We start from the raw sequence: 13,800 nt of genomic DNA on the forward strand, positions 1-13,800 counted from the left end.
ATGGATGTGTGATGTGATGTATTACATTGTTTTAGGATTTCTGTTGTTTTTGTTGCTATTAACCGTTTCTCTCCCTTATCTTTTCATGTCTGTTTACAGAACTGTTAGCCACACCCAAATGACCTCTATATCAATGTCCATTTTCAGGTTAGACACATCATGAACATACATTTATGATAGACACTAAAGACATTTTCCTTTAATTATTCTGTTTTCTACTTTCTCCTCACCTGTTAACTCCTGACTCATCTGCTTCTGCTGTATCGTCATCTGTGTTACCTTCTCTCCCCCTTTCCTCTCCTCTTCCTCAGCATTCCCATAAGACGCATCTTTTGCCAAAAACGAGCCAAGAGCATGTGATTTCAACCACTGATGCAGAAGGGAAGCAGAATTAGAAGCCCACTCTAGAGACAGACAGATCGTCCGTTGTGTGTTTGGCATGGACATGCCGTCTGTCATGACAGACACCCAGCTCCACTGACATGTTCCTACTCATCGCCCTCATTCCAGCTCCACATGGAATTCTTCTTAAATGCTCGAGGTGAAGGGAAAGAGACCTCCATACCCATGCACCCAGCATAACTACTGACTGTCATCTGTCAGCTGGCTTAGCAGAAAAAGTCTGCCCGCCAGCTCACTCTCCAGGCCAGTATGCTCTGAAACCTGATTCTTACTGTAAACACTCAAATGTTGTGTGACCTCTTTTAAAGATCAGGAATTGAACAGGGGTTTAATCTTGTGACTGAAAGAGTGGTGAGAGAAACTGAGACCAAGGGTCTAGAGTTAGAAAAGTTGCACTTGAGAGGATGTTTTTTTTTTTAATGTCAGCCTCACGTCCCACTGTGATATTGTACATTTGGTGTACCGGGTGTGTGTGTGTGTGTCAGGCAACGTTGTGTGTTTTATTGATGATCTATTCTTCTTGTTCTGAGTATTCTGCAGTGCACATTTGTCGTGTTTTACGGCAGCTTCGGTAAATTCGTCATGTTTTTGATGGAGGGTACTTCAATGATGCTGCTGCTGGTGGCTGTTTAAGCATCATTCACTTTTCTCCTAGGTGGGTGAAGGGTGAAATATACCACAGAAAATGTGTCTGCAATTTTTGCATTCAAAATGTAGTTGTACGACAGAAAATGTGTAAAAATAAATTTAAAAAAAGGAAATATTTTACCATAAACGTAGACTCTAATGATGCTATATAATTATAGTAAAAATCTGAATTACTGTAGTGCCCCAACCAGCAACATACATCCTCAGTCCACACTTCAAGGTACTGCTGTTTAGACCTTTGTCTTTAAATGCTCTCTGTCACACACCACTTGTTGATTTGATGTCCGTGTACGGGTGTGCATACAACGGTACTGTGCATGGTGTAAATCTGCTTGCCAAAAACCTCTCCTCTGTCCACTGGTGCCATGCTTGACATAGAGGTGTTATCCCTGTGATTTGTGTTTTATTAAAAACCAGCCAATATCTCCAGATGCAGTGCACATTGCTGATAGAGAGCCAAATTCCACAGTTTCCTACTTTATTTGTAAAGTGTAATATATGTACGTGAAATATATTATTATTACGAAATGCTGACCTTTCGAAAAACCTGATTTGTTGCTGAATATGAATCACACTGTGACTCGTCTTGAAGATGCCTTTATGATTGTCACGTGAGCTGCTTTGAAGGAAGGTCATATTTAAAGGCACTGTGTTGCCGGGTGGCTTGAATGTAAAACTAGGCAGACATGTACTTCTTTGTACATATCTGCTCCAAGGAATGGTGATACTGTGTTGACTCCTGACCATAGTAAGCTTGAGTCTGAAACAGCTCAACTGTCCTGAGCGGATAAGCTTTTTCCTGTTTTTCAGTTTGTGATGAAGGAAAGAACTGATACATGGAATTGTTTCATTTCAGTGATATAACTGAAGCAGACATGAAATTTATAGATATAGATAGTGATTTAATGACAACATTTACAGTTTCTGAAAGTACAAAAGGTTTAAGACACTGGACCAAATGCAAAACATCCTATTTATTGTATTCAACAAGCTGTTTATAGCTACGAATCACAAGGATCAATAACATTTTGCATTTAACAGAAAAACGTCATAGAAAAAAAATATACGTTTTTGATTGTAATTACACATTAGTGTATTACAGCCTATTAAACTGATTTCTGATTTCATATGATTTTCCTCTGGATTTTGGAAATGCTTGAGTAGATGAAGTACGCCCTCTTGTGGCTATGTAATATTATAGCACATCACTACGTGGTACCATTTGTTCAACTGTGCTTACACTGGCCGATCCAAACCACAACAAGATTGGGAGTGAATCTTCTATGTGCTTGATTCAAATGATTGTATTTCTGTTATTGTCACCAGTCTGCTTAAGCCCTTGTTCAAAATACCTGTAAATATTGCTTTACATCCTTTTTGTAAATGAAGCAAATTAAAAATGTTTAATAAAGATGAAGATGCATACAATAGACCAAACCCCTTGGGTCAATTTTGCTATATAAACGTTGATGGCTACTGATAAGGAAATGAAACATACATTACTTGGAAGAAAAGTAGCACTTACTGCAAAATGACTGATGAGAAAATCAAGCATTTTGCGATCTTAAGACAGAGATCATGTAAGACTTTAACAAAAAAAAGGTTCTCGCCCAACCTAAAGCTGAACTCTCAGCGTTTTCTAAATCAATTTCAGTATATTGAAAACAACCCTCTCTATCTGCCTGTTTAAAGTTATAATCCCTAAGATTTTCATGTAATTAGAACCCAGTTTTTATACCATTTATGGCAATAACCATCTCAGTGTATAACTGTTTATCATTTCATTGTTAGCAGTGTCTGCCATTCCTGCACTGGTTTAAAATTGGCTTCACACGAATGAGCGGTTCACTGGAAACAAAGCATGCACGTAAGCCAGGATTATTGTTTACTTTTCATTCTATTTACACCGTGTCAGAGCTGTATTAAGAGACCTACATCTCCTCAAAGAGATAAGTCTTTTAATCATGCTATGCTGGTGTGCAGAAAACTACACGCACCAGCATGTAATCAGATCGTAGTCGCAACTTTTTTTTTCAAAACATTTTAGGTTTTTTTTGGCAGCAGTGTTGACAAATTAATCAGGACTGAAATCTTAAGGATTACAACTTTAACCCATCTCAATCCCCTTTTCAGTTTTTGTTCACATCTCCAGGTTCCACCACTTGAAGTTGAACGGTTCCCTGAGGACGTTGGAGCCACAGTGTACCTCGCCCAGCAGTTTGTGGTAGGAGGCGAAGTCGTCAATGAACGTGCAGCTGAGGCCGAGGCCCTCCATCAGGGAGCACATCTCAGCCTCCAGGGCGCAGCGTCCGTTCACCTTGGGGCCAAAGGGCTTTGGGATGCCAAGGTTTTTCCCCAAAACAATCATGTTCACCTGGAAAAAGGTGTGACAGATGATGACTCGCAGTAGTGCTATCAGCTGCTACTGCTATTTACTTACATCTTATCTCTAACTGATGCTTTCAGTTCTCTTAAAAAGGAAACAACCATTGGGAAATGATCACAGCTAAATACTGTAATATTTCTGAACACACCATGTCAGGGTAGTAAGCCACCGCTCTGTACTCGCCCGTGTCCTCGTCCTCCACTAACTTGAACAGGATTGGCAGGTCGATGATGTCCTCATCGTCAAGGCCCAACTCTCTCTTCAGTACATCCCTGTTCCAGTCGATGCAGCTCTGAGAGAGGCAGTAAAAAAGATATCATACCTTCCACCGACTGTACAGTAGACTTGTTTTAGACTTCTATCTTCTATCTTTGCTTCAAAAACAAAGTCCATTATGTGACTGCAGAGCAGAACAGGGCCACCGAGTGGTGAAGCACACAGTGTGTAAAAACTGTTTGGGACTTGGCAGTGAGAGATGACAAGGTGCCTCTGGCATGAACTGTTCATTAGGAGATTTAAGATGAGTGGCCAAAGTGGTGGAACATGTGACTAAGATCAGACCGCCACTGGACACTAGAGCGGTTATGAATGCTTTCTTCACTACCTGGTTTTCTGATGGATGAATCACAGTTTGGAGGGATGCCTGCAAAACATGTCTGCCTTAACGCATAACGCCAACTTTAAAGATTTGCGGAGGAGGAATTATGGTCCGGGGCTGTTTTTCATGGTTTAGGCTTATCCCCTTAGTTCCTGTAAAGGGAAATCCTAATGTCACAGCACCCTGACCTTACCCACATCCAACACCTCCTGGATGAACTGAAACGCTGACACTGTGCCAAGCCTCATCGCCCAACATCAATGGCATGGTCATCTGACTGAATGGGAGCAAATCCCTGCAGCCAGGTTCCAAAATCCGGTGGAAAGCCTTCCCATAGAGCGGAGGCCGTTACGGCAGCATCTTACTGCCCATAGTTTTGGAATGAGATTCAACAACGAGATACTGTATGATTTTCAACAGCTGAACCAGTCTTTCATCATCCTTTCTGAACTTGAGCCTAACCTTACAATCGTACTCACCTGTACGTAGTTATTTTCAGCTTGGAGATGGTCATCGTCGAGTATGTCATCCACTGTTCGTGGCTTTTCATCTTTCAGACCTTTTTGAAAATATTGTCGAGTAAGTGTTGAGAATTACATGATGAATGTGTTCCTTGCTAAGATGCACATAACAGACAGACAGGCCTACCCTCGAACAGTCTGGCTTCTCCGTGACCATAGTTCTTTAAGCCTCTGAATAGCTTATAGCCTGCGTCTGGGCTGGCCAGCAGCAGGCGGAAGTGCTGTGAACAGAAACACAAGAGACAAACATAACACTGGCTGTCTGATATCCTGAGAGCTTGTACAGTCCCACAATGTACACAACAGCATGTCGGCATCAGTCAGTAACAGTTATCTGCTTATTTCATTTCGGTTCAGCAGTTTAAGTCGTTTCTCTTTAAGAGGGAACGTTACCTTTCTGTCAGGTGCAGGAACAAAAGTCATGAATTCATCTACGTGGCCAACGAGGAGCCAGTCAGAAAACAAGGCAATGGGCTCCTGAACCTTCTGAGCCCACAGGAAGTCTTGAACCACTTTGGTCATGTTGCGTCCTTTAGTTGCCCTTAAAGAAATTAAGAGATGTTGATAAATCTTCAGGCACATGTTCTGTTTACTGTGGCACCCTACAACAATGAATTGAATTTGAATCATATATATATATATGCATATATAACTGCTTGTACATAACTCATTGATTCATATGCTTCAAAATTCAGGCACTCATCTCAAGATCTCTTGAAAACTCACGTAGGGAAGGCCACTCCAATGATGATCCTGCCCATGGGGTAGTTTTTTCCATTCACACTAACTGGAGGACTAACCTCCAGATTACCGAATGAGTCCAGACTGCTCACATCCTTTTTGTGTGCCACCCTCGTCACATAGCCAAAGTCAGGGCCCTGAGGACATGAAGTTGGTTAAGATAAGACACAAAATCATGCTACTATCAGAGCATCTTTTCCATTTCCAGAAGCATTTCAGTCACCAGTAGCTCATCATATGGAAAGTCTCTGAGATCTCCATCTCGAGGGGAATCCAGAACAACAGGAAAACGGTGATGAGGTGAGTCGATATAACCAAACTCCAGTTCATCCTGAAAAATAGAACATACACTTTATTTTACTGCCGTATCTTAGTTCTTATCTGAGGCAAGAACAGATGTTTTTAAAAAATTCTGGTTATTTTTTTTCTGTGTTGTTTCTTTTCAGTTTGGGGTTTTGTATGAAGTTTTCTTTTCTGTTTTTTTTTTTTTGCTCTTCTTTCTCGTGATGTGGTTGTTGTGAAACACACTTACAACCTTATTACGGTGTTTCCAGATAAACTTGATCTGGCCTGACTTGTTATTGGTATAACTTATTTTCCAAGAAACACATTTCAGTTGTGCTATTTTCCCATGAAGTCTGTAATGCTAAATTTTGTCTCATTCCTTCTTCCTGTTTGCTTTCATAATGTAGGAATCATTAAAACTATTACATTTGTACTGTAGCTGAAGTTTTAATGAAGCTGTCATGACTTGGCTTGTTCTCCTAGAATGAATTGAATTTCCCTACACAACCTCCAGGATGTCTTAAGCTTTTCACATTCTTCCATAATTACCAAGTTAACTGTGGCACATTTAGTTTTCCCACCTGCATCCAACGATCTCCTCTGTTCACACTCTCATGACAAATCTTGAGCTTGTACCCACTCTTTGCGACAAGGTTCCTCATTCCTTTCAGGAACTGGTAGTTATCACGAGTGCTGAGTAGATAACCACAGACAGACACGCAGTTTTCATCAGAAAATATTTTGCAATTTTCTTGTCATTTCAAAGTACAAATTCATCTGGCTTTTTGTATCTTCAGATTTTACCAATAAACAACATTAGCACTGTTCACATTCTTTTTAGAAATAGTAATGAAATATTTAAAAAGATTCAAAAATATTTTTTTTTAAGATCACAAAAAGAAAGCTTACGATAGGTGAATGGATGTTCAAAATAGTTAAATGTGCTGATACAGATGACCGGGGACCATCTTCTAGATTCTTTGTATTCTGAGTCACAGTACACTGCGCTGCTGACACATCTTTTGTCAGTATCATCTTTATTATTCATCAGTCTCCTCTTACCTGCAGACAAACACCTCTACAGGCTGCAAGGTGTTGGGTGTCATGATCCAGGGTGCCACTCTAAACACGACTTTGTCTGTGAAAATGGGCGTCTCAGGGAGACCCTGTTAAAACAGGAGAAGCTGCTGGGTACTGCCAGCTAAAAAATCTAATCTAACACTAACCTAATGTTTTTTTAGTAAATAAATTCAATTCATTCAAGTTCATTTAAGTTGCTGAGAGTAAAAGTTCATGCTTGACCGTGGAAATAGAAGTTTACCAAAAAAAATGAAGAACTCATGGTAGGAGATGACATAAAGGTGTGTAAAATTGTGCGTTCTATGCTGCAGGTCTTACTGTACAGATGGGCTCTAGTAAACTGAGGTTGATGCTGATGAGGCCATCAAAGTCTTTGTCAGGAAACCTGAGACCCTCCACATAAAACCTCATCTCTGCTACTCCTCCAAGGTAAGGCACTTCCTGCGACAGGACCTCACTGCTCAGCACAAGTGGATAGTCCTTCACGAAGTAGTTATAGAGTTTTGCTGTTGAATTAAGAATGCCATAAACAAGATTCAAATACTGAGCTGCCTAATTTGGAAGAAAGAAAGAAATAACAGCTTTTATCTTTACTCACACATGGTATTATTCACCACATCAGAGGACCTGGACCTGAAGACTCTGACACTCTCTGCATCACCCTGAGAGATGTGCATGGTGAGCTTATACCCCTCTGGGAGTTTGGCAGGGCCTCTGGTCCGCAGCACCATGGCTGACATGTCCTTCAGATCTGCACATGCACAAAGAGTTGTGCATGTTTCAGTGGTAAATACCACAAATTTTAAACACATGGAATATACACATGAAATAAATTAGCTTGAGTGACTTTTTTTTAAAACTTCCATCTCTACTGTTGCAGCTAAATACCACTGTCATTATGTGCACCATGTGGTCAAATAAAGGGAAATACACACATATAAGTAAAACTGCTGCATGACTAACACCTGTTTTTACTGTAAAATTTCAGCTCTACTGGTTTGTCCACTGCAAAGTCATCTGAGAGGCCTATGTTCTCTACCCACTCTCTACACTCACACAAAGGTCTCTGCATTTGCATTTTATCAAACTAGTTCGGCATATCAGTTCTTCAATCAGCTGACTTTGCAACAGCAGATATGAGTGGCCTTTTAAGGCTAAAAGTAAACTCATGGTACCAAGGGAAGAAAGAGAGTAATCACTAATGAATGAGAACTGAAACTGTTTTACCAGACACTTTGGAGATGTAGTCCTGCTCGGCGTCTGGTTTCTTCCCGTAGGTCCGCTCTGAGTCACAGTTGACCAGTAGGATTGCTCCATGCCCATTAGGACCCCATTTCCAGGAACCCTAACAAGTTTTCAACAAACCCAACATGAGAATGAATTTGATTCACAGTTTGTGGGAGAATCTTTAAACAAGATACAGGCATTCCTCTATCAGATGCCCATGTTAGGAGTCATCACAGTGGATCACCAGCCGCATGTTTGATTTGGCACCGGGTTTTTAAAACTGGATGCTGATTACTGATAAAAACCTCCCATTTATGTAGGCTTGGGACCAGCACCAAGAAACGCACTGGCTTGTGCATCCCCAGTGGCTGGGTTTGAGGAGTCGAGAAATCACCAACCCAGAGAACTGCGGACAACCTGCTCTACACGTCTGAGCTCGCCAAAATGCAAAGACTACAGACATGAAAATGTGTGTTTAAAAACACATTTATAGAAAGGTCTCAGTTCTGATGGAAAAAAAGAAGAGAAAGATCAGATTATAAAGTTAAATGGAATGGAAAAATTCAACAACTGAAGCAAACCATGAATGGTCTCTGACTACAGCCTGTTCAGGCTTGTACAGAGAAATAATTTCATGCACAGTTGGCAGCACAACAAACCTACATAGGAAGCAGGAGCGCTTTAAAATGAGAAATATGCAGCACAAGGTTTATTCCATAAATAGAATCTTATTTGGTTTGTTACACTTGGAATGCCATTGTTTATCGAAAACTGACAAAAACAGAAACGCTCTCCTTCATAGGTGTCATACTTTGCACTGCCATCCAAAACTGGCACATCTGAGCTCACCTTATTAGGGTTGTTTTTCTCCACAATGCCATCTCTGTCAGCATCCACATCCAGAGAGATCTCTGTGTGACAGACACAATTTATTTATCACAGAGTGCCTTTGCACAGCCAAAATATTCCACATGATGGGTCCTATCATGGTTCAGCTACTGTTTTCAAAATGCTGTTTTCACAGTACATACGGGTGGTTACTGATTTATAGCCAATTTTAGAAGCACATTTGTTCTTAATCATAGTCCCCTCCTACATTTACACACTTAGTTCAGTGGTCCTGGATTATATAGATCCCTTCTTTGTCGAAGTCAGTGTCTTGGACGTCCATAAAGTGGTCCACAGCAGCGATTATGTCATCATCACTGTCAAAATGGTGACTTCAAACTTTCTGCATAATCACTCAAGGAGATGAAGTGGACAAGCGTGAAACGAGAGCTGTATAACTCATCTCCCGCTACCTTAGGCCATGAACTTCATGGTTGTGTACATGAATAGTCCCCTCTGATTGAAAACTTGAGTCCTGTTTGGAATTTGATGTGTATTTATGCACACCACTAATTTTCTGCTGATATTACACTGACAAAATAACAACTCAGGCAAAATGTTAAACAAATAATTGTTTTTTTTTTATTACACTTAAATGATTGTTGCTTTATAGTGTTTTGACTTACCAACAGCTGTCAGGTGCAGAACTGCTTTCCCCAAGAGGTCTTTATTCTGCCCGTAGTACTGGACAGACAGCTTATAAAATAAAGGCACATCATTTATATGACAATATTTGGAACCACTTTTATTATTTTTTTAGGATTATGACTTAGACATTGCAAACAAAAAGCTATTGAGCTCTGTTCAATGTGGAATATCTCCTTTATCTTATAAAAAAGTGATGTCATCAATCAAAAAAAGCAAAGAGGTACAAATGCTGCAGGTTGGGTGAGTCTGACTATGATTTATTTCCAGTAAAAGTCTGGTCCAGAAATCTAACAGTTAACAGATTTTTCTTTTGGTTTTTTTGTTTCTGGGTCTGTGAGTGTTTTTATCCCTCTTTAGGCATGAAAAAACAATGCAAAACATGTCCACTCTGTGTGAAAACTATGAAATAAAAACACATTTAATGCGGCTAATATGATGTTTTCTTACAACATTGTCTGCAGGTGTACAAATGTTTTTTCTCCCCTCTGATTTGCTATCGTCCTCTCACATAATCATGCTCATCTCCACTTCCCATCTATCTTGTATGGAAATTGGCATCCCGGGCACAAGACACTGCATGCAGACATTTTTGTTTTTTGTGTGCATGCAGCATGCATGCTTTGGTGCACAAGCATCCACTGTGTTGGCTGATATGAAACAATAAAACCCATGCATATACAAGAGAAGAGCTTTTGAATAGCTGTCCACTGTAGTGACCACTACTGTGTTTTCACATTAACTTGAATCATGCTCCAGAATGTGTATTTTCCCATCATTAAACAGGCAATTTCCTGGAACTGTTCATGATCCATATATCAGTGTCATACACTCCTATCCTACTTTACCTTGCTATCATTTTCATATTGACTGGCACGGCTCATGCTGATGAGTAGTACTGAGTTTCCACTGAGAGGAATGGGAGCGAGGTGTGATGTCTCCTGAGGTGAGGGGCTGATACTGTACTGAACAGTGGAAGTGCACTTTACAGAGAAGAACTTGGAACTGGGAGGGGCACTCCTGAGAACGAGAGAAACAGCACATTTGTAGCATGTTAGGGCTTTGTTTACACCACACACACACACACATACACACTGTGTTAAACATATTATATGTGTGCGAGAGCAGATGTTCATATTCAAGTGAGGAGGAGCACTGACGTACGAAGGCAAGCAACAAGCTCATATTTCATAACAGGTGGCAATCCAAAGTAGCAGCTGACAGTTAGGAGGTCTGTATTCTTTATGCCTTGGAAGGAAGCAAAAAGAAAAGTTTTATAATTGTGTATGTGATTTAAAACGCATACTGCTGATCTCTAAAAAGTGACAGAATGAAAAACTAGAACAGCAGGTCGAAAAATTTCCCTCGTGCGTCACTTGCTAAGTCTGACACATCTGGAAAAAAAGATATATGTCCAATATGTCATGTTATATCTATGGAAAGTAAAGCTTTCCTTGGTATGAGTTTCAGGTGAAGACATGTCTACATTCTGCCTAAGGACTCAAAATAACATGACATTTTACAAAGCACAATATTTCTCCAAATGTGACATTTGAGAAAAAGAAGCTTTCACGCTTTATGAAATGTTGTGTTTTGTGAAATGTTGTTGTGTAATGTTGTGCTTTCTGAAATGTCTTGACACTCAGGGCCACCGTACATACCTGATAATCTCACACTACACTACCACTTGACCTCAGGTTTTCCATGTGTCAGCTCTTTTGCTGTAATATCATTACCACTGGTTTGTTTAGGGATAGACACCATGCAGTCATGATCTCAACGGAAGGACTAGAGGCATTATGGGCAAGCTCCATACTTTTTAAAGTCTGTCTTGATAAACTACACTTTTTCTCATATGAGCATTGAAATAATTAGTGGGCGTTTCAATTATTCCTCCTGCCCATACTTGCTGTGAAGAGATGCCATTCTAATACAGTTCCAGGGTAAGTGGTAGGGTTTTTCCTTGCTTATCTGCAGTGACTGTAACTTCTGAAGATGACCGCTTGATTTGTCTAACCCTGGAATTTGTCCCCCAGCACTTACAGATGGAAGGGATCTCTTCACAGCCAGTATGGACAGAAGGAATGTTTACAGAATTATCAGTAGTAAGCATCAATTTAAGATAGACTTGAAAGAATATAAACCTAATCTTTAAGATTTTAACACAGAGTCCTTTTACATGACAAGGTCTGTAGACTGGGAATCCTTTCAAATTATATCAGACGTTTATTTTTGGACATCACAAAAACCCCTCAGAGCCCCCGGGGGTTTGGGCAGTATGCCAGTCTCCCACTCTGCCTGGCTGGTAATCCAGCCTTGCTCTGCTGTGTAGGCTGGCATTTGGCAGAATGTATACCCCACATTTCTTTGGTACAAAGTCTCTCCTGTTGCCAGCTACAACAGAGGACTGTTGATTCTCACCACTGGACAAACAAAAGAACATGAGGTCTGCCACCACCAGGATCCAGATTTAAATAATGACCTTCCCCACAGCCTTGTTGAAATGGGTTAACAATGGAATTCTTATACACTCAGCTGCCAATTCATTAGATATAATACAATCTACAAGTATAGATACTAATGCAATCTTATGGCACAATCATAGCTTCATGATGGTTTTAACGTTCTTTTTTTTTTACAGAGGTGTTCAGCTTTGGGATCATTATAGAGGATGTAGTTTGTGGTGCTCTTCACTTGTACTGTGTTTAATCAAGCCTTGTTGATATAAATGAGGTGGACAAACTATTGACAACACTTCAGTTTAACTTTGTATAATTCAGAAACACTGAATCAACGCCTAACTAAAGTTGCGTAAACAAAAACTGAACATGATTATCCTCTTGAAGGTCGTACTTATTGCAGAGCTGTTGTATTAGACTGCATTCCTTTTAATTGGCGTACCTAAGGAGATTATTTTAAAAGTAAATTAATAGATCCAACGTAAACATTTATCTTTGGATACTAACTGCTGAACTGGTTTTCTACTGCACACATCAAAAATAAAAAAATGAGGAATGGGACATACACACTAGAGCTGTGTAAGTCTCTAGCAAGACAGTAGTGACAAGCAAGGTAATATAGAATAGAATAGAATAGAATGGAACGGAATGGAATAGAATAGAATAGAATGGAATAATCGGAATAGAATTTGACATGACACACTGTAAGAACCCCACGAAATCCAAGCTATATCCTAAACACACAGTCCTGATGAGTGTCTGTGGGTGTGAGAGTGTTTGTACTGTAACTGACAGCAGATGGAACAGGAGCTTACCTGTTCAGGTTCACATTAAGTTCCGAGCCGACTACGCATAGAATACTTGCACTTTTGTCATAATCTACTCTGAGAGTCCGGGGGTGAATCATGGTTGCAGTTCTCCCGCACGTCTGAATTGGTAGACAGTAAATGCCCTGCGACTGTTCCGTTATCAGGAAGCAAAGACGCAAACTAGTCTAACAGACCGCGCTGCGTGCAACAAGTGATTATGAGGGCTGCAGGTACTGAGGGTTTAAGCGTCTGTGTTCGCTGATTGGTCAGTCATCTGCCAACCCCACCCCACCACCACCCACCTCTCTTTCTCTTCTGTCCACTGTCTGTTTCGCTCTGCCTGTTCACTGGTCCCCTTTGTACTGTCTTGGGTGTATTGTATTTCTTTATTTAGAGGCAAGGTTCGTATTCACAGTCTTGTTAGGAAAAGTACTTCTGGCACATTTACTAAAAAAATATTACAGCCTAAGTAACAATACAGTAAACTGTAGTTTTATCTTTTCTGTCACTACATTACTATAAGTGTGATAAATGTGTTTTTGAACGCAAAGCCACGGGATAGTTTTTTCCTACTTCCTACCCCCCCGCCCCACCACCACCACTTTTCCTTCTTCACATCACCTTGGTTGCCCACAATAGAATAAATGTAAAGTTAAGGAAAAGTGTGGGTCTGAAACTAAGCCTCCTCCTCATTATTACCACCCCCGTCAGGCTGCAGCGTTTACGCTGACCGTTTATGAGCAGGGTGTGCCATCCTTACATGACCGAATTTCAGCTTACCTGTACAGGTTTGCCTTCAAAAAGGTGCCAACAACATGGAGAACGACCTGTCGCGTTTCTGTGTCTAGACGACATGTTCGAAGGGGTGCTGGTCTCCTCTTGCCGAAGAAAGCAGGTATACTGCTTTGTGAAATTTCTTGAAACATTGTTGGTTGTCGCTTGCTTCAGACTGCTGAGTGATTCCTGGAGATGTTTTTTGTTGTTCCTGGTATTGACTCTGTATTTGGAGGAGGAGCTAAGTTATAGGTATTTAGCGCACCAGGTATTTGGCAGCGAGCAGCTGACTCACGGGATACATTTCCAGGTGATAATTACACAAATAACAAATATA

At 40.5% G+C, this 13,800-nt stretch overlaps 2 protein-coding genes across 12 annotated transcripts in view; one reads left to right on the forward strand and one right to left on the reverse strand.

The window, feature by feature from the left end:
- rap1gapb (RAP1 GTPase activating protein b) overlaps positions 1-890 on the forward strand; it is an 80,670-nt gene extending 79,780 nt beyond the window's left edge. For 9 of the 10 annotated variants that reach the window (XM_041032910.1, XM_041032900.1, XM_041032907.1 and 6 more), the window contains one exon: positions 312-890. In XM_041032910.1, coding sequence (XP_040888844.1) covers positions 312-395 — 84 coding nt within the window. In that variant the 3' untranslated portion in view covers positions 396-890. Of the gene's footprint in view, positions 1-99; positions 148-311 lie in introns of all 10 variants that reach the window. The other variant, XM_041032903.1, reaches the window with a different exon arrangement.
- A 2,140-nt stretch (positions 891-3,030) lies between these two features.
- padi2 (peptidyl arginine deiminase, type II) lies at positions 3,031-13,672 on the reverse strand. Of its 2 annotated transcripts, none has more exons than XM_041032911.1 (16): positions 13,470-13,672; positions 10,270-10,441; positions 9,403-9,472; positions 8,738-8,799; positions 7,889-8,006; positions 7,260-7,412; positions 6,980-7,167; positions 6,644-6,747; positions 6,163-6,274; positions 5,520-5,627; positions 5,282-5,433; positions 4,949-5,096; positions 4,683-4,776; positions 4,514-4,593; positions 3,585-3,728; positions 3,031-3,424 (listed from the first exon to the last, which is right to left on the reverse strand). In XM_041032911.1, exons 1-16 carry the CDS (start codon positions 13,613-13,615, stop codon positions 3,191-3,193), a joined length of 2,085 nt encoding a protein of 694 aa, XP_040888845.1. In that variant the 5' UTR covers positions 13,616-13,672; the 3' UTR covers positions 3,031-3,190. The 2 variants fall into 2 exon arrangements, with proteins under 2 accessions (XP_040888845.1, XP_040888846.1); XM_041032912.1 differs by lacking the exon at positions 13,470-13,672 and adding an exon at positions 12,696-12,909.
- Positions 13,673-13,800: the final 128 nt, after the last annotated feature.

The sequence above is a fragment of the Toxotes jaculatrix genome, chromosome 3 (assembly GCF_017976425.1).
Source record: "Toxotes jaculatrix isolate fToxJac2 chromosome 3, fToxJac2.pri, whole genome shotgun sequence".
In the NCBI taxonomy this organism is placed as follows: Eukaryota; Metazoa; Chordata; class Actinopteri; family Toxotidae; genus Toxotes; species Toxotes jaculatrix.